The sequence below is a fragment of the Scyliorhinus canicula genome, chromosome 3, assembly GCF_902713615.1.
Source record: "Scyliorhinus canicula chromosome 3, sScyCan1.1, whole genome shotgun sequence".
In the NCBI taxonomy this organism is placed as follows: domain Eukaryota; kingdom Metazoa; phylum Chordata; class Chondrichthyes; order Carcharhiniformes; family Scyliorhinidae; genus Scyliorhinus; species Scyliorhinus canicula.
The window spans coordinates 172,908,207-172,931,548 of record NC_052148.1 but is presented as its reverse complement, the minus strand read 5'-3'; the positions used below and the strand labels follow the sequence as shown (position 1 = coordinate 172,931,548).

The window sequence follows — 23,342 nt, the reverse complement described above, 5'->3', positions numbered from 1 at the left end:
TTCATCAGTAATGGATGAAATTCACAAGGCTCATCCAGGTGCTTCGTGAATGAGGAGTCTAGCCAAGTCATGTTTTATGGCCTAATATGGACCAGAATTTGGAGGACAAAGTGAAATCCCTGTCCTGCATATCAATCTAACCAGAAAATGGAACTGCTATCTTTTACATTACATCCTTGGGAATGGCCTGGTGGTCCTTGGGTGAGAATTCATGTGGATCTTGTAGGTCCTTTCATTGTGGAGGCACATTCTAAGTGGTTAGAAGTATACACCATGAGAAACATTACAGCTCCCAATACCATAGAGAGGGTTCACCAAGTCTTTGAAATTCATGGGTTACTGTATTCTCTTGTTCAGATAGTGGTACAACATTTATGAGCGAGTTTTTCCAAGAGTTTATGCAAAGGAATGGAATATGTTATGTGCGTACTGCACCTTTTCATCCAGCTTCAACTGGTTTGGCAGAGCGAGCTGTTCAAACATTGAGGAAGGATTGAAGAAAATGGCATGTGACACTTTAGGGACCAATATCTCAATATCATAACACATCGCAAACAACTAGGGACTCTCACCCAGCTGTATTATTGATGCATAGAAGATCTAAGTCTCACCTGGATCTGATACATCGTAGTTGCATAGCTCCTGAAAGACTGATATATAATTAATGCATTAATTTCATACATATTTCATTGTATGCCTGTGTTTAAGGGGCATTAATATTTAAGGAGGGGTGAGAAGCATTAGAGTGTTATTACTGTGCATCTTCTTATTTAAATTCATTGCTGAAGTCATCAGTAATTGCTGTGGTGTCATTAGCTCTGGTTGTTACCTGTGTATATTCATATTTAACTGCTGTTAGTTCTAATTCTATTCAGTTACTGTTAATTTGATGTTTAACTAGCTGCTCCAGTTTTGAGTTTGTTTTTGAAGATCGTTATTTTTATATATTAAAGATGATTAACGTTCACCTCATCGTTTCAACTACTTTTTTATGGCCAAGTTAGCATAGGAAAGTAACGATACTGTTTAAAAAGGCATAAGATGATGCACTGCACGGTGTATTTGATAACAGGATCATGATAAAGAATCATGATAAATATATCAGATATATTTAAATGCCAGGGTTGGTATCCAAGCTCAATAAGGATAGACAGACACAGTGACTACCCAATTAGCCTTGTTCTTCAATTGCATAACAGCTTAGTGCAAAATATTCTCCAAAATACTACAAATAGAAAGGGAAGCACTTCACATACAGACTCAAATTAATGTTTTCCCGTTTAGGATACCGTTCAGTAGAGAGCACAATTATTTTTCAAATGTCACCTTCAAATAATTCATAATTCATTAGTGCGACAGTCATAAATGTCATCATAAACAGAAACTAAAATCTGTACTTCACGCGGAATGTTTTTTTCCATTCATGGGATGCGGATGTCTCTGCAAGGCCAGCATTTGTTGCCCACCTGTTTGCCATCAATGTGTGAGTCCTCTTTCGAGTGTAACTGAAAGGATTGCTCGACCATTTCAAAGAACATGAGTTATGATTTGTAGTGCTGGGTATTTCTGTGAAATCAATTCCTTTCTCCAGATTAGTGAACAATAGCATCTCACTGTTTGGGCAACCAGATGACCAATTTTGTCCAGTTTGCATACATTTGAAAGTCTTTAGATTGTAGATATCATGTATTTTTTAAGGGTGAAGGAGATGTTGAAAAGAAAAAAAAAATGCAAGTTTGACTTGTGGATCGGATGACAGAGTTTGAATCCCAATGGTTCATTTAGCTTAGCCCTCATCGAGAGTTAATAGCTCACTTGCTAAATGCAGGACCACATTTTCCCAAAGGTAAGGGAGTCTAAAACTAGACGGCATAGGTTTAAGGTGAAAGGGGAGAGATACAAAAGGGTCCAGAGGGGCAATTATTTCACACTGAGGGTAGCGAGCGTCTGGAACGAGTTGTCAGAGGCAGTAGTAGAGGCAGGTACAATTTTGTCTTTTAAAAAACATTTAGACAGTTAAATGGGCAAGTTGGGTATTAGAAGGTAATCGGCCAAATGCAGGCAATTGGGACGAGCATAGTGGTAAAACCTGGAAGGCATAGACAAGTTGGGCCGATGGCCCTGTTTTCATGCTGTAAACCTCTATGACTTTAACATTGAGGACTAGTCACAGTGTTGTACCCTTGAGTGGAGATGCCGGTGTTGGACTGGGATGGGCACAGTAAGAGGTCTTACAACACCAGGTTAGTCCAATAGGTTTGTTTCGAATAACTAGCTTTCGGAGTGCAGCTCCTTCATCGGGCGAGTGAAGAGATGGGTTCCACACCACACATATAGACAAAGTCAATGATGCAATATGATACTTTGAATGAGAGTCTTCGCAGGTAATTAAGTGTTTACAGGTCCAGACGGAGTGACTGGAGAGAGAGGAAATCACAGGTTAAAGAGGCGTGAATTGTGGGAGCAATCAGGGATTCATTGCCTCATAATATCATAGTTTCCTTTAGTTAGATTCAGGATCTTCGGCTCAGAGTTAACTTCATCACTCTCCATGTTGATCAGGAATTTCATCATATTATGGTTGGTCGTCCCCTAGGTTCATTTACATTCCTCAGTTCAACTAATTCTTCTGTAGAAAGTTTCTCTTGATGAGACGGAAGCATTTCATCCACTTCAGCTGTGGTTATATCTTCAAATCCCTCTCCTATAACGAGATTTGACAAATCAACAATCCTAGCCACTCAGCATTCACATTGGGGAACCCTGTGAAATTCACAGCCTCACGCCAAACCTTTTCCAGCAGACATTTAAGGTTTAAGCTCTAGCTTCATTCCATGAGTCCTTAATTATGCCTATTGCTACGAGGATGTTGAATTGTTTTCAGAACATGAAGGATGCGGCTGGCTCAAACTTCGTCAGATGTATCAAGCCTGGAAGTATTCATAATAACCTAAAGCCCGAAGTACCTTGTTGGTGATCCATCGCTGTCTCCTCCAGAGGTCCCCCGCAACAGATGCAAGATTTCAGCCAGTACGATTCACTCCACATGAAATTAAGAAATGGTTGAAAGCACAGGATACTGCAAAGGCTATGGGCCCTGACAATATTCCAGCAATAGTACTGAAGACTTGTGTTCCAGAACTTGCTGCACCCGGAGCCAAGTTGTTCCAGCACAGCTACAATACTGGCATCTATTCAGGAATGTGGAAAATTATCTAGGTGTCCTGTACACAAGAAACAGGGCAAATCCAACCCAGCCAATTACCCCCCTATGTCTACTCTCCATGATCAGCAAAGGAATGAAGGGGTCATCAACAGTGCTATCAAGCGGCATTCAGCAATTACCTGCTCATGGACACTCAGTTTGGGTTCTGCCACAGCTCCTGACTTCATTACAGCCTTGGTTCAAACATGGACAAAAGAGCTGAATGCCAGGGGTGAGGTGGGAGTGACATCAAGGTGACATCCCTTGACATCAAGGCAGAATTTGACAGAGTATAGCATCAAGGAGCACTAGCTAAACTGGAGTCGATGAGAATCAGGGGGAAACTCTCCGCTGGTTAGAGTCATACTTGGCACAAAGGAAGCTGGTTGCGGTGGTTGGAGATAATCATCTCAGCTCCAGGATATCACTGCAGGAGTTCCACAGGGTAGCGTCCTAGGCCTTACCATCTTCAGCTGTTTCATCATTGACCTCCCTTCCATCATAAGGTCAGAAGTGGGGATGCTCGCAGCTGACTACACAATGTTCAGCACCATTCGCAACTCCTCAGATAATGAAGCAGACCATGTCCAAATGCAGCAAGACCTGGACAATATCCAGCTTGGGCTGACAAGTGGCAAGTAACATTCACGCCACACAAGTGCCAGGCAATGACCCTCTCCCTCAAGAGGAAATCTAACCATTACCCTTGGCATTCAATGGCATTCCCCATCACTGAATCCCCCACAATCAACATCCTGGGGTTACCATTGATCAGAAACTGAACTTGATTAGCCATGTTAATACTGTGGCTCCCAGGGAAGGTCAAAAGTTAGGAATCCTACAGTAAAGCGAAGCCCACCTGGTCCATTGAAACAGTATTTGGGGGTAAAACCAAAACGCCACCATTTGAACTGTTCTTTAGGAGTGTGTGGATTCACAGATTAATTACAAGGATTAGTAGGATCTTGAAAGGCAAGCTTTTTTCCCCTCAAATAAGGTTGGACCTCTGGCAGAAAGCAATTGGCGTACCAGTCTTCAAATATAATTGCTGCAAATCAGGCATTGCTATTGGTCTTCTAAAAGACTGGCAGGCGAGATTGATATTTACCTTTGAAAGCTCCAGGTTTTCTGATCTATAAACTAGTATAGGTTTACATTTAAAGCTAGTCACACTGCACATAGCAGAAGTGTCAGCTTGTGCTTTGCTGCATTACAATCAGGAGCAATTTGTTTTTCAAAATGTAGGTCCTATTTGGCATCTTCCTCTGGAACAGGCGGTTTCATCTGAGTTGACGATCTGCTTTGCCTGGTAGCTTCTCTCCTTAATGTATCCCTGCAGCACCTTGGGTAACTCTCCTGCAACTGCATGGCCAGCTATAGCAGCTTCCCTCACCAAGTTTACATTATGTAGTCGATATTTTCACATTTTCAAAACAATGATACCATCTTGTGCTGGCTATGGATCCTTGGGAAGTCGAAAGAGAGGGAAGTCGAAATAGAGGCACCATCATCACCAGTGACACCAGCACTACCCTGTTAACCACTCTATATGTTGATACAATTCAAGTGCTTTGCTTTGAATGATTGGACCATGACCTGGGGTCCTCATTTGATGCTGCTGCTCTATCCACATGTTCAGCAACTTTTCCATTTTCTCCAAGTGTGGATCTCTCCTGTTCACAAAGGTTAACTTAGCAGTACAACTACCAGAAATATCAACACTGGACGTTATTTTTTTCTTCAGACTGCCTAATGTTAATTGTGGATTCATTCACAGAGTATTCCCTGGCCAACACTTGCACTATTTTTCATTCTAAAGATTGTGACTTCCTGTTCAAGTGTCATCTTTTCCTTGGCTTGGCTCTGACTCACTCAGAGCTATACTGTATTTATACTGCAAAATACTGGTTGGGTGTTACTGCATCCTGGATTGCTAGTCCAGTACATAATCAATAAGCACCATGTCCCAAAATTATTTAGGAACATCTGTATGCTCCTCCGGACTCGGGAAGCATACACGGAAGAACAAATCTGAACCTCGAGAGTGTTACTCTATTGCTCAATGCCAAGTTAAAATAACATTCTTTGGGACGGCACGGCGGCGCAGTGAGTAGCACTGTAGTCTCATGGCGCTGAGGTCCCAGGTTCGATCCCGGCTCTGGGTCACTGACCGTGTGGAATTTGCACATTCGCCCCGTCTTTGTGCGGGTTTCGCCCCCACAACCCAAAAAAATGTGCAAGGTACGTGGATTGGACATGCTAAATTGCCCCTTAATTGGAAAATATGAATTGGGTACTCTAAATTTATAAACAAAAACATAACATTCATTAGCAGTGTTTACAAACCCACCAGAATTTAGTGGTGCCTCAGGGATTTACCACAACTTCCTAGTGGAGGGTTTAACTCAGTGCGTGATGGAGGTACCAAGTATCAGAAATTGGGGGGGGGCCTAACCCTGGACTGGGCCATAGAGCAATACCAGCCGGCAAAAGCCACTGCTTGCTGTGGCGCAGCGAGTAATTGAGAGCCTTTGGCCTGTGATTGGCTGGCAGCTCCCAGGGTCAGGAGCTCCAGCGCACCAGGGGGCTTGATTGTGCGGAAGGCCCAATGCTGCCAGTTCAGAGGCTGGAGGCACTAAAATAGCAGCAGGTCTCCCACCATGCAAGTGGCGCAGGGCTTCTACCTGTTCTCCAAATGTTTGTTTTGGGGAGGGGAGAGGGGGGAAATCATCGTTAATATTGAATCCCGAACATGATGTGTGTGCTTTGATCATGTTTTTACAGCATTTAGGAAAGATTACAATTTAAATCAATTCATTATAGCAAGAAAATTAGGCACGGTCATGCGCCTCCCTGTCAATCACAGATCTATTCTGTTATGGGCCAAGGCTAAGAGAACCCCAAAGTGATAGATTGTGGTATGGGAGCACACTGCCCACTCTACAGATGCGGTACAGCAAAAATGGAAAAGTATTTTTTAAAGCAAAAACAATGTTTATTCTATGAATTCAAGTTAATCTTTTTAAAACATACAGTGAACATCTTAGCAACCATTAATTCAAATACAACCCCCAAAGCATACAACACTATGCAATGCATATGCTGTCCTTTTAACATCCAGAAGACTTACAAAAAACATAACCTTTAACAGAAGCATATCAGGTTAAAGTCACTACTCAGAACATTTATAATTCTGAATTCACCAAATGATCAAGAGATAGTCTTTTCATGACAGAGTGAACAGCAGTACAGCTGCTTTGTCTGACTTCAGCTCCAACACTGAAAACAAAACCAAAAAAGACACAGACACACCAAAGCTTTTCTCAAAGTGAAACTAAAAAGCAGAACCAGAGATCAGCTCCACCCACACTCTGACATCACTGCAGTAACATGAGCAGACAAACATTTCTTAAAGCGACATTCTCATGACAATTCCAAGTTAGGCAATTTCAACTTTGGCCTCTGTTTTCAGAGAAGGGCATGGAGTGGATAGTCAATCAGCATTCTTGATCTGTGATCTTCCTCAAGTGTAAATATGGCCTTGGCCTCAAATGTCTTGTCAGGATGCAACTTCAAATTTGCACCCAAAATGACGCTCATTCCCACACATTGAAATTGGATTGACACAATGGAAGATGATTATGATTCTTGGGGACTAATCAGCTCAGCCTCATAACAGCACAAGGGTTTCCTCATGGAGCCTTTCTAAATCCCAACAATCAATGATTTCTCTCAATTAACAGATCAGAAATGGAATCATGTGCTGTCGATTGCAGTGTTCACAATTTTTTCCCCACAATAATGAAGCAGTCATGCGTGCAATCAGGAGTGGGCTGATGAGTGACAAGTAACATTCATGCTACAGCAACTAAGATCTAAGAGAGGCAATTATTTTCTTTTGATATTCAACATCATTTTCATTACAAAGACACCACAGTCAACATGCTGGAGATCACCACTGAACTGAAGCTCAGCTACATTAGCTACAGAAATGATGCGACTACGAAGAGGATAGGTATTCTATGCCAAGTGGCTCCCTCCTGATTCTCCAAAGCCTTTCCATTAATGACAAATCAGGTAGGTGATGAAATACTCAACATTTTACAGGATGGGTGCAGTTTCAACACTCACAACCCAATGGCCAATCCACAATGGTCTGCCTGACCAGACCCTCATCCACTAGAACACTGCAGCTACAGCATGTACTATCTATCTGGACGGCTGAACAGCAGCAACTCACCAGCAATTTTTCAGCAACGTTTCCTAACCCATGACTCCCACCAAACAGAAGAGCAAGGGCATAAAGTCAGCGCTGCCAACCAGCATGGATGTTCTCTATGTTGAATACGGCAATACGATTTATCGCATTGAAATACACAATCCACTGCAACCCTCGGTCAAATCCAACCTGACAGTGCACTGAAGGAGAGTATTTAAGCGATGGGAGTTTTTTTTGGGAGGGAAGAAAAAATATTAAGAGGCATCTCCCTGTAAAGGGCTGGCTGGCTTTGTGGAGTGGGGAGGCTGGGGGTGGACGAGGAGCTGACTGGCAAGCCACGGTGAATGCATTCCTCCCGAAATGCTTCGATTGGTTTCCTTGGCGACGGCTGCTGAAGACAGGCCCCTGTGCAGAGGCCCCGCCCCCTCTCATCTCCGCCCTACACACTCAACAGTGCATGCGTATCATGTGATCCGTCGTGCGGTCTTACAGTGAGGTGCCTGTATGGAAAAGCATTAGATTTGCATTTTCCATTTGTGTTTTAGATATGTGCAATAAAGGTGTAAATCTGTACTTCAGACTGGTGCGCATTGTTTTTTGAAATGAAAACACCAATTTTAATGCAAAAATACTGTTTTTTGGTATCTGGAGTACTGATTTCTGTTGTGAAAGGTTGGCAGCTCTGTAAAGTGCATGGGAACAGCATATGTCGTAATCCCTTCATCATCTGTGGGCCAAAATCTAAGGCTTTGCTACCTTACCAATACTGTGGGAGATCCTTTACCTCATGACTGTAAAGAACATTCAATGGCATCTTTGAGATTTTTTGGGATGGATAGACAATACACGCCTTACCACCGATGCCCACAACCCAAACATGAAGAGTAAAGAAAGTAGAGAATTTGGAGCTCGAGTACATTCACAAGTCTAATCCTTATTTCCTGTTTGGGGATCATTTTTCTCCTTTTATGAAACCATTTTCTTCATCAATAGCTAAAGCATGGTAGGAAGGTTTCCAACCTTAAGAGCACAGTCTCCTGCTATTAAAGAACTTCCTAAAAAGTTATCTTTTGAATAAAATTCTGTCATGTTTAAATTAAAAACTTCACCACACTGTTCTGCAGAAGAGTTGCTCGAATGGACTGGCATGGATCAGCTAATTGAATGAAATCTTGTACCACTGTTATATAGTGTGCCAACATCTCTGTGCTGGCAGCGACGTGAATATTTCCTTCAAAAATTAGAATTTGCGCACTTCTATTTATGCATATTAGGTGGAACTTATAACAGATCCTCTAATTACCTGCATTTGTGTTGGATCCTTGCAGCAGCACTGTCAGAGTCTCCATCACTAACAGGGCAAGCTGTTTTCGGTCCTCCAATGAACAATTTGCTTTAGATTCCACTTTCCAAAAAGAAAACAACAAATTTTATAGTTAAAAATCATTTCAAGTCTATAAAATTACAGTTATTAAAATGGGGCTGTTGCTGCAATGCTGACATGTGCACTTAAGAGTACTACTGCATGCAGTTCTGGTAACCATAGAGACAGTGGAGAGGGAGCAGGTAAGATTTAACATAAGAAGAAGTGATAGGTAATTTGGCCCCTCAAGCCCACCCTACCATTCAATACGATCATGGCTAATTCCACAGATCTGCGACCCTTGAGAGAAGTAATTTCTCCTCATCATTGCTATTCCCCAACCTGAAACTATGACCTTTCGTTTTAGATTGCCCCACAAGAATAATCATCCACTCTATGACTACTTTGTCAATACCTTTTATCATCTTATATAAATCAATTAGATCTCCACTCATTCTTCTAAACTCGAGAGAGCATAGAACTCAACTACTCAACCTCGCGTCACATCTCAAACACCTCATCTCTGGAATCAATCGAGTGAACCACCTCTGCACTGCCTCTAATGCAACTACATCCCTTAAGGGATTAAACTGTACACAGTACTCCAGATGCGGTCTCACCATTTCCATGCACTCCGGGTAAGGTAGGTGAGATACAAAACCTTACCTCGGGGATTGCAGACTTCCTTTTTTTGGTGCGGTGCTGAGCGTAGCGAGCCGAGAGCAGTCTGGGTAAGGTAGGTGAGGTGAGATATAACAATCAGGGACCCTCAAGAGGGCATTGGGGAGGGAACGAGGGGGTGAGGGACTGAAAAGTGCCGTCACAAGAATGCATTGATCAGATTGGCTAAGAGGGAATCTGCTAAATTTTAATCTGCGTGTGTGTTAAATTTGAATCAGTGTTAAATTACTGGTTATAAGTTAATGGTTAGTCATTTACTTAATTAGAGCGAGAAATGTGGATAAGTGGGATGCAGTGCTTCAATTGCCAGATGTGGGAGAGCCGTGAATCCGCAGGCATTCTCTTCAACTGCATCTGCAAGAAGTGCACCCAACGGCAGCTCCTCGGTTCAATTGGAGCAGCAGTTGGATGCACTTAGGAGCATGGCGGAAGGTATCACAGATAGGAGTTATGGAGATGTGGTCACACCCAAGGTACAAGCAAACAGATGGATGACCGCTAGAAAGGTCAGGCAGGCAGTGCAGGAATCCCCTGTGCCTATCCCCCTCTCTAACAGGTATTCTGTTTTGGGCACTTTTGGGGGGGGATAGCCTATCAGGGGAAAACAACAACAGCAGCCACACAGTGGCACCACAACTAGCTCTGCAAGGGAGGGCAAAGTGCAAAAGAGCGATAGTTATAGGGAACTCTATAGTAAGGGGCACAGATAGGCGCTTCCGTGGACGGGAAAGGGACTCCTGGATGGTATGTTGCCTCCCTGGTGCCAGGGTCAAGGATGTCTCTGAACAAACACAGGACATCCTGAAGAGGGAGGGTGCAGAAGGAGGCCATTTGGCCCATCGAATCTGCACCGGCCCCTAGAAAGAGCACCCATTCCAAGCCCATAACTCCATCTCATCCCTTTATCTCCACCCTATCCCTGTAACCCAACCTAACCTTTTTTTGGACACTCTGGGCAATTTAGCACAGCAAATCCACTTAAACTGCACATCTTTGGACTGTGGGAGGAAACGGGAGCACATGGAGGAAGCCCACGCAGACATGGGGAGAATGTGCAGACTCCACACAGTGAGACAGGTGGGAATCGAACCTGGGACCCTGGAGCTCTGAAGCAACTGTGCTAACCACTGTGCTACCATGCTGCCCCTGGAGGTCAGGATTACTCCCTGTGCCACATGCCAGTGAGACTAGAAATAGGAGGATAGTGCAGCCAAAGATGTAGCTAAACTGATGGTGGAGGAGGGAGGGTTTCAGATTTCAGGACTACTGGGATCTCCTCCGATGCAAGTGTGACCTGTACAAGAAGGACGGGTTGCATCTAAACTGGAGGGGCACCAATATCCTGGGCTGGGAGGTTTCTTCGACTCACTCTGGAGGATTTAAACTAGTATGGGTGGGGGCTGAAAAGTCCTTTGCAAGTAGGATTAAGGTGAATCCCAAAGCTTTGTATTCATATATAAAAAGCAAGAGGGTGGCCAGGGAAAGGATTGGACCACTTGAGGACAGTGGAGGGAATCTGTGTTGAGCCAGAGGAAATGGGCAAGGTACTAAATGAGTACGTTGCATCAGTGTTCATCCAAAGAAAGGGACTTTGTGGAAGATGATTCTTGGGTAGGGTGTGTGGACAGTCTAGATCATGTTAGCATTGAAAAAGGAGGAGTGGGCCAGTGAGTCTCACGTTGGTAGTAGGTAAATTATTGGAGAGAAATCTCAAGGACCGGATTTAAACCCATTTGCAAACAAATGTACTCATTAGCGATAGACAGCATAGCTTTGTGAAGGAGACGTCGTGCCTCACTAACTCGATCGAGTTGTTTTGAGGAGGTGAGAAAGATGATTGATGAGGGAAGGGCGTGGATGTTGTTTACATGACTTCAGTAAAGCCTTTGACAAGGTGCCTCATGGCTGACTGGTACAAAACGTGATATCACACGGGATCAGAGGTGAGGTGGTAAGATGGATACAGAACTGGCTCGGTCACAGAGGCAGAGGGTAGCAGTAGAAGGATGTTTTTCTGAATGGAAGGTTGTGACTAATGGTGTTCCACAGGGATCTGTGCTTGGGCCTCTGGTGTTTGTAGTATACATAAACAATTTGGGGGAAATGTAGCCGGTCTAATGGAGGGTGTCAGCTATGTGGAGGGGCTGAATATACTCGGACTGTTTTCATTAGAAAGACAGAGGTTGAGGGGTGACCTGATAGAGGTCTACAAGATTATGAGGGGCATGGATAGAGTGGATGGGCAGGTACCCTTTCCCAGGGCGAAGGAGTCAGTCACCACGGGGCATAGGTTTAAGGTTCATGCGGCAAAGGTCAGAGATGTGGAAGGCAGGTTTTTTTACGCAGAGGGTGGTGAATACCTGGAACGCGTTGCCAGGGGAGGTTGCGGAGGCAGATACATTAACGGCATCTTGACAAACACATGGATAAGATAGGTATAGAGGGATACAGCACAAGGAAGAGCTGAGGGTTTTGGCAAAGGTTGGTATCATGACCGGTACAGGCTTGGAGGAGCGAAGGTCCTGTTCCTGTGCTGTATTGTTCTTTGCTCTATCTGGACTCTGGGGGGAAACCCGAGCACACGGAGGAAACCTATTCAGACACAGGGAAAACGTGCAGACTCTGCACAGACAGTGACCCAAGCCGGGAATCGAACCCGAGACCCTGGAGCTGTGAAGCAACAGTGCTAACCATTGCAGTACCGTGCAGCCCCGTGCCGTGGGGGCACAGAGGGCAGAACCGCGATGGAAACATTGCACAGCTGCTTGGAACGCTGAAAGCTGTTTGGGGGGGGTCAATGAAAAAACAGCTGAGCGCAGAAGGAGCTGAGCGCAGAGGGGAGAGCCACCACACTGGAGAATAGCTAGTGTATGGAAGTAAGAGGGGAGGGAGGTGCGGTGCAGCTCCCGAGAGGGAGGGAGCAGCTGGCAGAAAGGTCGCTAACGTATCTGTCTCAACCACCTCACTTGGCAGTGCATTCCAGGCCACCACCACACTCTTGCGTAAAAAAAACTTCCCCCGCACATCGCCACTTAACTTATCCCCCCTCACCTTGAACTTCCCCCCCCCCCCATGTAATTTTCAATTCCGCCCTGGAAAAAAGCCTCCAACTGCTCACCCTATTTATACCCCTCATCATTTTATAAACTTCTATCAGGTCATCCCTCAGTCTCCGTCTCTCTAGAGCAGGCATTTTCAAAGTGGGGGTCACGACCCGTGGTTGGGTCGTGGGCAGGTCGCGGAGCCAGCCATCGTGGTGTTCCCGATCATGGGAATTCACGCACAACAGCCTCAGAAGCCTGCTTTTAACAATGCTGGCTGCAAGTGGCTTTTAAAATGGCGGCCACGACAAGCTAAAATGTTGCGGGCGCACTGTGCATGCATGTCCGCTCATCAGTGCGTATGCGGCCCACGAGTGTTGGGACCTGAACCCGGCGTCAAAGTGCGATTGCGGCATGGTTACGACTGACTGCGTGATGGTCACCAATGATGAACAAAGCTATGACCTTGATCTGTTTTGTATTCCTAGACATTACTGTAATTATCTGGAGAGAGTATATATCCCTCATGATTTAATCATGGACAGAACTGAACGTTTGGCAAGGGATTTAATGAAAGCCATGAGAAATCGTCACATCATCGCCCTCGGTGTACTGAAGGGTGGCTATAGGTTTTTTGCTATTCTTTTAAACAAAATGAAAGCATTGAAACAAATTCATGATGGTGGACTTCATCCGCTTGAAGAGTTACTGTAATGATCTGTCAACAGGGGTGCCACTCAGAGTTTACCAACTGAGGTACGAAATCCACGCTCTCCTCCAGTGAACCTGATTGGAGTGAGAACATGAGGACCAAGCAGGCTCACCTCTCACATTAAAGGTAAGAGAAAATGGTGGGTCGCGAAGGTGAGCCGGCGTGAGTCCCGAAAGTTGGCCAGTTGGAAAAATGGATCCCCGGAAAGTGTGGTGTGAATGATGGAGAGAGGAAGTGGGTAGGGGACTGGAGGGGTAGAATGCAGACGGTGACTGGGGTTTGGTTCTTTGTCCCATCTGGTGGTGGGGCTGGCTGCCATCTTGGGTGGGCTCTGGTTTCAGGACCATGGGAGATGGAGGGGATAATCCTTTGCAATGGAAATAGCCTTGGCTGACTTGAGGGGGGGGGGGGGGGGGGGGGGGGGTGATAGACCCCCGATTGGTTATGTGGAATGTGCGGGGTTTGGGGGGGCCAGTGAAATGGGTGAGAATTTTCTCGCATTTGAAGAGTTTGAGGGTTGGTGTGGTGCTTTTGCGGGAGACCCACCTGCAACTGAGGGACCAGTTTAGGCTCCATAAGGGTTGGGTTAGCCACGTGTTTCACTCAGGCTTTGACTGCAGGGCCCGAGGGCTGGCGATTCTAATTAACAAAATAATCCAGTTTCAGGTGAGAAAGGTGGTCGTGGACCAGGGCGGTCGACATGTCATAGTCACAGGAAGGTTGGTGGTTTTACTGAGCGCGTATGCTCCAAATTGAGAGGGTGTGGAGTTTATGAACAGGATGTTGGCGGTCATACCAGACATGGACACACAGGAGTTGATTTTGGGGGGTTATTCTAATTGAGTTCTGAATCCCAAGTTGGATCGGTCCAAGCTGAAGTCATTGGCCCCTTCAGGGATGCAAAGATATTTGCAAAATTTCTGCAGGAGATCGGTGGGGCAGTCCGTGATGTTTTTGCACCCTGGGGGAGGGGATTTCTCCTTTTTCTATCCGGTGCATAACGTGTATTCGTGTATTGATATTTTTTGTGGTGGGGAAGTCTCTGCTGCCAGGGCTGAGGAAAGCAGAATATTCTGCAATAGTCATTTCAGGTCATGCTCCGCATTTGGTGGATCCGGTTTTGGAGAGGTGGAGTTTGGATGTGGGGTTGTTAGCGGATTTGGGATTTTGTGTGAAGATGGCTAGTGTGATTGATGACTATGTGGGGTTCAATAGAATGGAGCAGTGTCGTAGTCGGTATTGTGGGAGGCCCTGAAGACAGGGGGGTGAGGGGGGAAATAATCTTGCACAAAGGCGCAGGTGGATCAAAAGGAGAGGGAGGAGCGCCAACGGTTAGTGGATGAGATTTTGGAGGTAGATGGGAGGTATTCAAATGACCCGACTCAGAGCTCCTGGCGTGTAGAAAGAAGCTGCAGACGCAGTTTGATCTATTTTATCTACTGTTAAAGTGGTGCGCCAGTACAGCGCTCGATGAGGGTAATGTATGAATATGAGGAAAAGACTAATTGTCTTTTGCCTGGTCAGTTGAGGTGAAAGGTGGCCTCCCGAGAATTGTTCTGGTTCCGGGGACGAGAGGTTAATTGATGTCTGCACTGGATAAGATTAATGGGGTGTTTGTGGCATTCTATAAGAATCCATACAGGTTGGAGTCGGATATGGTGGAGTCTCTGGAGGGGTTGGAGTGTCCCATGGTGTAGGAGGAGGATCGGGAAGCTGTTGGGAGTAGAGAACATTCAGACAGCTATACGGAGAATGCACGCGGGGAACGCCTCAGGGATTGATGGACTCCTGGTGGAATTTTATTAAAAGTTTTCAGATTGATTGGTGCCATTATTGGTGGATATGTTTGCGGATTAGGTAATGTGGTGGTCTCTTCCAGAGATTATGAGGCAAGCATTGATTTCGCTCTTGCTCAAGAAGAATAAGGACCCGGTAGAGTGTGGGTCGTATCACCCGATTTCCATATTGAATGTGGATGCCAAGATCTTGGTCAAGGTTACTGCGTTGTGATTGGAGGAATGTCTCCCTCAGGTCATTAGGAAGGATCAGATGGGGTTTGTGAAGGGTCGATGTTGGTCGTCTAATGTGAGGCTGCTTTTAAATGTGCTCTGATGGAGAAGGTTCTGTTGCGAGTAGGGATTGAGGAGGGGGAGTACCTTGGGGATTTATGGAAGGATTATGGCGGGGGACGTAGTGTCGGTGGAAGGGGTCAAGGCCAGTTGAGAGGAAAATTGAAGCTGAAATTGGAGGGTGGGGGGTGTGAGGCTCTGCGGAGGATGAATGCAACTTCATGTGCAAGATTAGCATTGATACAGCAGAAGGTAGTGCATAGAGCCCATTTTACCAAATCCAGGATGAGTAGGTTGTTTGCGGGAGTGGAGGATGAGTGCAAGCGTTGTGGGAGGAGCTTGGCGAATCATGTGCACATGTTTTGGCCGTGCCCTAAGCTCACAGGGTACTGGGTCTCTTTCTTTAGTTCCACATCAGTGACTCTACAAATTGAACTGAAGACCTGTCCTTTAGGGGCCATAGACCTGCGATAACCATGAGATGGGGCAATTGTGGAGCTCTACCAGAGATGGCAGCCGTTTATTTTGTACTTTAAAGAGCTAGTCACCATTAGCTGTTAGTGGGGGGAGGGGGGACTTTCTGTTGGGGGTCATTTTGGTTGGGGGGTTTGGCGAGCTTGTTATTGCTTTATTTTGATGCATAAAATTGAAAAAGCTGAATAAAACTATATTTTTTAAATGGAGGAGAAAGATCACAGTTTAAAGTTTTGAACTCAACATTTAATCCTGATGGCTGCATGTAGGTGTACTTCAAACAGGGATAATTGGATAGTGATCAATACTGGGACCGGAGATAAATTCGAAAAAAACGAAGCCCACTGAAGCTCTGCTGGGACTGAAATATGCTAGCTTAAACTTACTACCTTCCTCATTCTGTATGGACTGTGCTGTGGTCACTCCAACCACTACTGTCATGGACAGATAGAGTCACCTGTGGCAAGTAGGATGTGGTGAGGATGAGGTCAACTATGTCAATGTGGTAATGATGAGGTCAACTATGTCTATATTTCTTGTTGGTTCCCTCATCACCTACCACGGATCCAGGATAGCAGCCATGTCCTTCAGCACTCAGCCAATTCAGATAATGGTGGTATTAATGAGCCACTCTTGGTGGTGGACATTGAAGTCTCCCATCCAGAGTACATTCTGTGCCCTTGCCACCCCTGGTGCATCCTTCATTCAACTGGTGCCTGCCCAACATGCAGGAGTACAGAATCAGCAACTGAGGTAGCGCAATACATAGTAATCAGCAGGAAGTTTCCTTGTCCATATTTGACCTGATGAGACCTCATGGGGCCCCGAGTCAATTTTGAGGACTCCCACCCTCCTTACTGTATATCACTGCCGTGTGCCACCTCTGCTGGGAAGGTGATGGTGGTGTCTGGGACAAGATCTTTACGGTATGATTCTGAGAGTATGACTAGGTCAGGCTGCTGCTCAACTAGTTTGAGACATCTCTCCCAATTTTGGCGAAAGTCTCCGGATGTTAGAAGGACGGCTTTGTAGGGTCAATAGGCCTCTGCTTGTCGTTGTCATTTACAGTACCTAGGTCAACGCCGGGCGGTCTGTCCGATTTCGTTCCTTCTTATTGACTTTTTAGTGATTTGATACAACTGAGTGGCTTGCTTGGCCATTCAGTAGGTTGTTACAAGTCAACTACATCATGGAAGATCTGGAGTCACATGTATGCCCAAAGCACATTAGAGACCCAGATGGGTTTTTACAACAATTGATAATGGTTTCATGGTCATCATCAGACTTTTAATTCTAGATTTTTATTTAATCTAAATTCCACCATATGACACGGTTGGATTCAAACCCTGGTCCTCACAGGATTACCCTAGGTCTTTGGATTACCAGTCCAGTAACAATACCTCTAAAGCCATTGCCTCCCTGTGCAGGTATTTCTAATGGCAACTTGCATGCACTGTCTCGCTATTACAACGAATTCACCTCCCATAATTACAACTGAAATATGGGGAGCAATTCTCCCATCGGGAGACTACGTCCCGACGCCGGAGTGAAAACCAGAGTGTTTCACTCCGGCGTCGGAGGCCGCTCACAGCCCCCTATTCTCCCGCCCCCTGGGGGGGCGCTAGGAGCGGCGCCGGGCCTTGGTGCCGCGTAAAAGCGGCGCCACGTAAATGACGCAGCCGGCGCCGCGTAAATGACGCGGCGACGTCATCCACGCATGTGTGGTTGCCGTCCTCCCCGTGGCCACTCCGCAAGATGTCTGATGCATCTTGCGCGGCGGCGGAGGAAAGGAGGTCCTCCTTCAGAGAAGCCGGCCTGCCGATCGGTGGGCACCGATCGCGGGCCAGACCCCTTTTGAGGCCCTCCCAGGCAAGAGCCCTCCCCCCCCAAACAGGCCACCCCCCCCAGCGTTCCTGCGCTGTTCCCGCCGGCAGTGACCAGGTGTGGATGGCGCCGGCGGGAACATGTCGTGTTGGGCAAGCCACTCGGCCCATCCCGTTACAAACGGCGAGCGGCGATTCTCCCAGCGGCCAGCCGTGAATCCCGCCGCGCCAGTTTGGGGGGGGTGCCGGGGCGGCGTGGCGGGACTCGCTCGGTGCCCCGGCGTTGGGGGGGGGGGGGGGTGAAATTATCACAAAATACTCATTGTAGTCTAATGAAGTGTAAATTAACATTTACAGCAGTGCCACTAAAGAATGCTTCACATTCAAGTGTTCTGACAAAACAAATAGTCTAATTTTATGGCAAAGATTGGCAGCTGAAATATAGTTAAGTAATTTCTTGAATTTTGCATGTCACTACAAGAGATAACTTTGAAATAGAAAATAATGTATTTAGCTTTTATTTGCACAAATCAGTACAACTTACCAGATCTTTAAAACCACACAAAAAGAGAACACTCATCTTTTTTTTTACTTCACCAAAAACTTCAATTGGAAGTGAGCAGAATGGGAACTCAGCACTTAAAATATATTCCCTACCACTATCAATCTAACAACATTCAATGGATTCTCAAAACCTGGCAAAGCTGCTTACTGATCTACTCCTGCAACCGCACCCACACCCTGAAATCTCGGTTCTTCTGACTCTGTCCTCTTATGAAATCCCACCAGTGTCCCTACCTGCTGCCCCTCTCCACATTTTTGTTCATAATTGCTGGCCATGCCTTTTGCTAGTTCGGACCAAGGAATTGCTTTCCTAAATCTCTATGTCATTTAACTTTCCTGTCCTTTTAAGACTGTCCTTAAACCACACAGCCTCTCTCCTCATGGTGGCCAGGTTTTTTCTCACATCCTTAAAACCTCCTCCTTTGGCTCAGTGATCATGTTTCTTCATGCCTCTGAAACACCTTGGGACACGAGGTGCATGCTCAAGATCAGGGGTGCCTTAGCACAAATGTGATTTGGTGTTGTTGATACAAATTACATTTTATATTAGTTTCAACTGGAATTAATTGAAATAGGTACAGAAGTAGAAAATTTATTTTTCAAAACATTGGTAAAATCCCATGGAATTAAAATGGAATTTGAGTGATTTAGTTGTCATGATTTTAAGAACCGCAGTGATCGTGTCTGCTGAATCACTTTCGCAAATTCATCTACATTGGCAATTAATGGAAATATCAAACAAAAGTTGGGCAACTATTGGTGACAAGTGAAATTGGGCATGCAATAGTCCCAAACTCTTGCTTACATTCACATGAGTGTGGGACCAAATTCCAAACATGTCATTTTTGCAAAGGGGTTAATTCAGTATGAACCATCTTTTTATTTTATTTTTTAAAACTTTTAAAATAAATTTGGTGTGCCCAATTTATTTTTTTCAATTAACGGGCAATTTAGCGTGGCCAATCTACCTAGCCTGCACATCTTTTGGGTTGTGGGGGCGAAACCCATGCAGACACGGGGAGAATGTGCAAACTCCACACGGATAGTGACCCAGAGCCGGGATTGAACCTGGGACCTCGGCGCCACGAGGCAACAGTGCCAACCCACTGTGCCACAGTGCTACCCCAGTAAGAACCATCTTTATTGCATTTTGAAGGGATAGTCTTCATTCTAAAAACATATTAGTTGAAGTGTAGGATCATGCACTAGATTATTTTCATATGGATTCTCTAATATTGAAGGAGTAATTTAAAAAATGCTTGTCAAATTTGAAGTTATATTAATGAGTGTTCGACGCTTGTGCAAAGCATGAACATATGAAATTTATGGGCAGCCAATGACAAGCTGATCCATTAAGTGAGGCCCACACCTTGATGGCTGTTGGGTCATGACTAGATACTGCCTACTCCCCAGCAGTCACAATCGCCTGGGAGAAGCAAGAAAACAGAAAAGTAACCCAAAGCCACAAAAAGAACTTGGACAACAACATACATGACAAATAATGGCCACCTCAATATGGAACTTCAATTTTTAAAGGGATCATTCACATTAATATAGATAAATAAATAGTTACCTGGTTCATTAAAACTCTGAATCGGCTCTTTTAATAGAGCAGCATACTTGTGCAGAAGATTCACCATCAATTCCAGCAATCCAACCTCTCGATATACATCCCTAAAAATAGGATCGTGGCGAGCAAATTTCAAAAGGGTCTTCATTGCAGTGATGCTACATTGGTAAGAGGTGCTGGACTTTAACAAGATGCTGATACTTATTAGTTCTTTACATGGAATATAGTTCAAGCTGAAGATAATAAACTCCAACATTTCAAAGTACTTGGACTGCACTTCAGCTGCTTTGGAAATCTTCTCAGCAAACTGTGAAAGTGTGTGCTGAGACTCTAGGATGAAATAATTAGCATTATCTGCGATGTAGAGGTCTGAAATGGCATCGAGGATGATTCTGGCAAGATGGCTTGATTTTGCTTTTAAAAAGGTAATCTGAAGAACAGAGAATGCTTGAATATTTTTTACTGTGCGACCTAGTTTAAGAAAAGAGTAACAATATTCAATACACTATTTAAATAACTTCATCCCAAATCCAGAAAATGCATTTAACATATCCAAAATATATGCTACCAAGTAACTTTAAAAAGTGAACTGAATTTCAAATAGACAACAGCACATTTTCACCATATTACTAAATAACAAATGAACTCCCAGTGGAATTTAATTTTCTAATGAGCAACACGTCACCAATTTCCTTCCAAATACTGGCTCCCGAGTCCGACATGCTATCTTCAATTTGGAATTATTTTCCAAAATTTAGTACCTCTGAGCTTTTTCTCCTAATGCCCATTTTTAAATGTGCAGTTAGTTCTCTGGCTTTATTACTACATTTTTGTCTACTACTGCTAGCTGCTCCAGTTTTCCCTTTTGATATTGCATAGCAAACAGAAAAGGAAAATTCCCAATTTTGACTTCTATAATTAATTCTAACATTTACCACATCTTACTTTGGCAGCTTTTTATGCCAATTATTGCATTTAGCGGTAACAGCTCAGCTGTCCCCAAATACAATTGCCTAATTACATGCATGCAGTTTATTCATTTGGCTTCATATAGAGGAGGAATACAATCTACACCAGTTTAGAGCTCGCCATTATGTAAATTCAATTCTGATAATGTTTCCAGGCGCCTAATATAAACGGCAAACACGAATAAACATGAACCATGCATTTTTCTCTCAAAGTATTTTATCAAAAAACTATTTTTCTATAAAGCATATTTAATCATCATAACTCAATTACATTTTGTGAAAGAAATTACCTAATTTAAAGGCAGACACTCTGCATTAATAAAATGATAAGCAAACTTGCTTGCTGATAAATAATAAAAATATAAATTTTCATAATTGTATGGCATGCAACGTAATGTGGTTGACATGAATAAAGGTCATAGTGTCACAATTTCAAAATAATGGAAAAAATTGTTTATTAAAGATATTACTCTTTGAATAAATACTGAGAATCAACTGATAACATCACCTTTGCCAGAAGGTTGTGGCACTGCAAATCCTGGCAGAAGAAAAGGTGCTCCACTAGTTATGCCAGTACATCTCAATTCATTGATCCCATATACTGTCAATGAGGTCACCAACTGAACCAAATCTTTCAGGGCCTCTTTGGCATCAGGCTCTTGTGCTTGCTCCAATCTAAAATGCACATGTACATAACCATTAGTTTCTACTGGCAACTCACGTATAAAATGATAAGAAGAGGATGGGGACTGCTGACAAAGGAAAATAAAAGGCCAACTTTTGTCAGAATGTTCCTTAAATCTCTCAAAAATAAAAAAGGCCACAATATGGCCCTTGGCATTCGTGGAGCTCAGTATTTTTGATAACTGGGCTTCTCTTAAATGTAGTTGCCAAATTGTCCACATGGTTAGATTGCTGACAGGTTGCCAGTTACTATGAGAGAGCAAGAAATCCAGCATGGCATCCATTCAGCATGGACCTCAGCAATTTCAGGGGCTAAAGACTTTGTAAAAGTTGCACAGAGAGAAATCCAATTAAATGTGAAAGTTTGAAACTGCCAAATCAATATATATTTTTTAACATTTTCGGACATGCTTCAAACTATGCTTTAAACGTACACTGGACCCAACAATTTCCGAAGCAGTACAGCCCATATCACTGAACATCTTTCTGGTAATTATAAAAATGACACTGGGATCTTGAGGGCATTATTGGAAACCTACTGGCATGAATAATGAGGACATACAGCAGCAAACCTAAATGCGGAAACCGAGGTCCACTTGAAAACTACACTGGGAAGAAACTCTGATTTTTGAGATTTTCTCCACACTACCAATTCCCCCACATTGAAAATAATTGATGGTTGGGAAACAAAAATAACCCACAATATTCCCCAAGATAAAAGCAAATTTATCCATGGATGCTGGAATCTGGAGCAAAATCAGAAAATACCGGACAATCGCAGCAGGTCTGACAGCATCTGTGGAGAGAGAGGTGGGGGGGAGAATGTTTTGAGTCTGGATGACAAAGCATCACACAGACTCGAAAAGTTAGTTCCCTTCTCTCTCCACAGCTGCTGTCAGACCTGCTCCGACTGTCCTCAATATTTCATGCTATTACAACAACTGTATAGAAGGCTTTTCCTGCCAAGAAACATCCCAAAGCGCTTCACAGGAGCATTACAAATAAAATAAAGCATGACGCCAGAAGGAGATATTCAGTCAAGTGACTAAAGGTATGGTCAAGAGTTAGGTTCTAAAGAATGTTTTAAAGGAAAGTGAGGCGAACAGGTTTGGGGATGGGAGGCTTCTGTGCTGCCGATTCGACATTTCCGACACTTTGTAAGAGTAGAATATTGGTCAACAAAATTTGATTATTTGCAGACTCAATAAAGTGCAACGGCCAATTATACCAATCAAGATAGAATTGCTCAAAGGAATCTAGACAGGTTAGACCAATGGATAAAGACCTGGTAGCTACAGCGCCACACAGGTTAGCATAAAGTCACAGGTTAAGCAGCAGCTGGAACATGAAACACATTAAATTATATTATAATAATTTATTAAATAGTTAATTATAACAGAGCATGAAAATCATATGGATAAGTCATTAAAACCCTTGATGGAGACTTCACAGCAAACCAGCAAACCAAATAGAATGCTACAATGTATAATGTAGAGCGGTGATGTTGATGTAATACCTGGGCTTTGGTGAGGCTATATCTGGAATACTGTGTTCACTTTTTATTTCAATATTACATAAAAGATCATGTATTACAGGAGCAAATTCAGAGGAGAGCTATTCAGTCTTTCCTGTATTTATGGAGGATGGATTTTGATGCACCACTGTCTCTTCTATGACTTTATTCCCAAGAACAGGAAGACTTGAAAGGGGTCTTACAAAATAAGGGAAAATACAATCCAAGAAAGTTCTTGTGTTTGGCGGAAAACTTCAGCCCAAAACTGTTAATCAATCGTTTAATTTCTTATAAATCTGATATCAGACAATCAGATTTTGAAGATGCCCATGAGATGAATGAGTGGTGGCTGTATTACTAAATTAATTATTCGCGAGAAGTTAATGTGAATATTCATTATTTTATTTCACCATCACTAGCCAAATTCACCATCACTAGCCAAGAGTAGAGAAATGT

The 23,342-nt window shown here is 44.0% G+C and overlaps 1 protein-coding gene across 2 annotated transcripts in view; it reads right to left on the bottom strand.

The window, feature by feature from the left end:
- Positions 1-23,342, bottom strand: part of wdfy3 (WD repeat and FYVE domain containing 3) — a 490,874-nt gene that overhangs the window by 290,881 nt on the left and 176,651 nt on the right. For both annotated transcript variants that reach the window (XM_038791772.1, XM_038791773.1), the window contains exons 8-10: positions 21,198-21,364; positions 19,725-20,192; positions 8,728-8,829 (exon numbers count right to left, since the gene is read on the bottom strand). In XM_038791772.1, the coding sequence (XP_038647700.1) occupies positions 8,728-8,829; positions 19,725-20,192; positions 21,198-21,364 (737 nt within the window). The remainder of the gene's footprint in view (positions 1-8,727; positions 8,830-19,724; positions 20,193-21,197; positions 21,365-23,342) is intronic.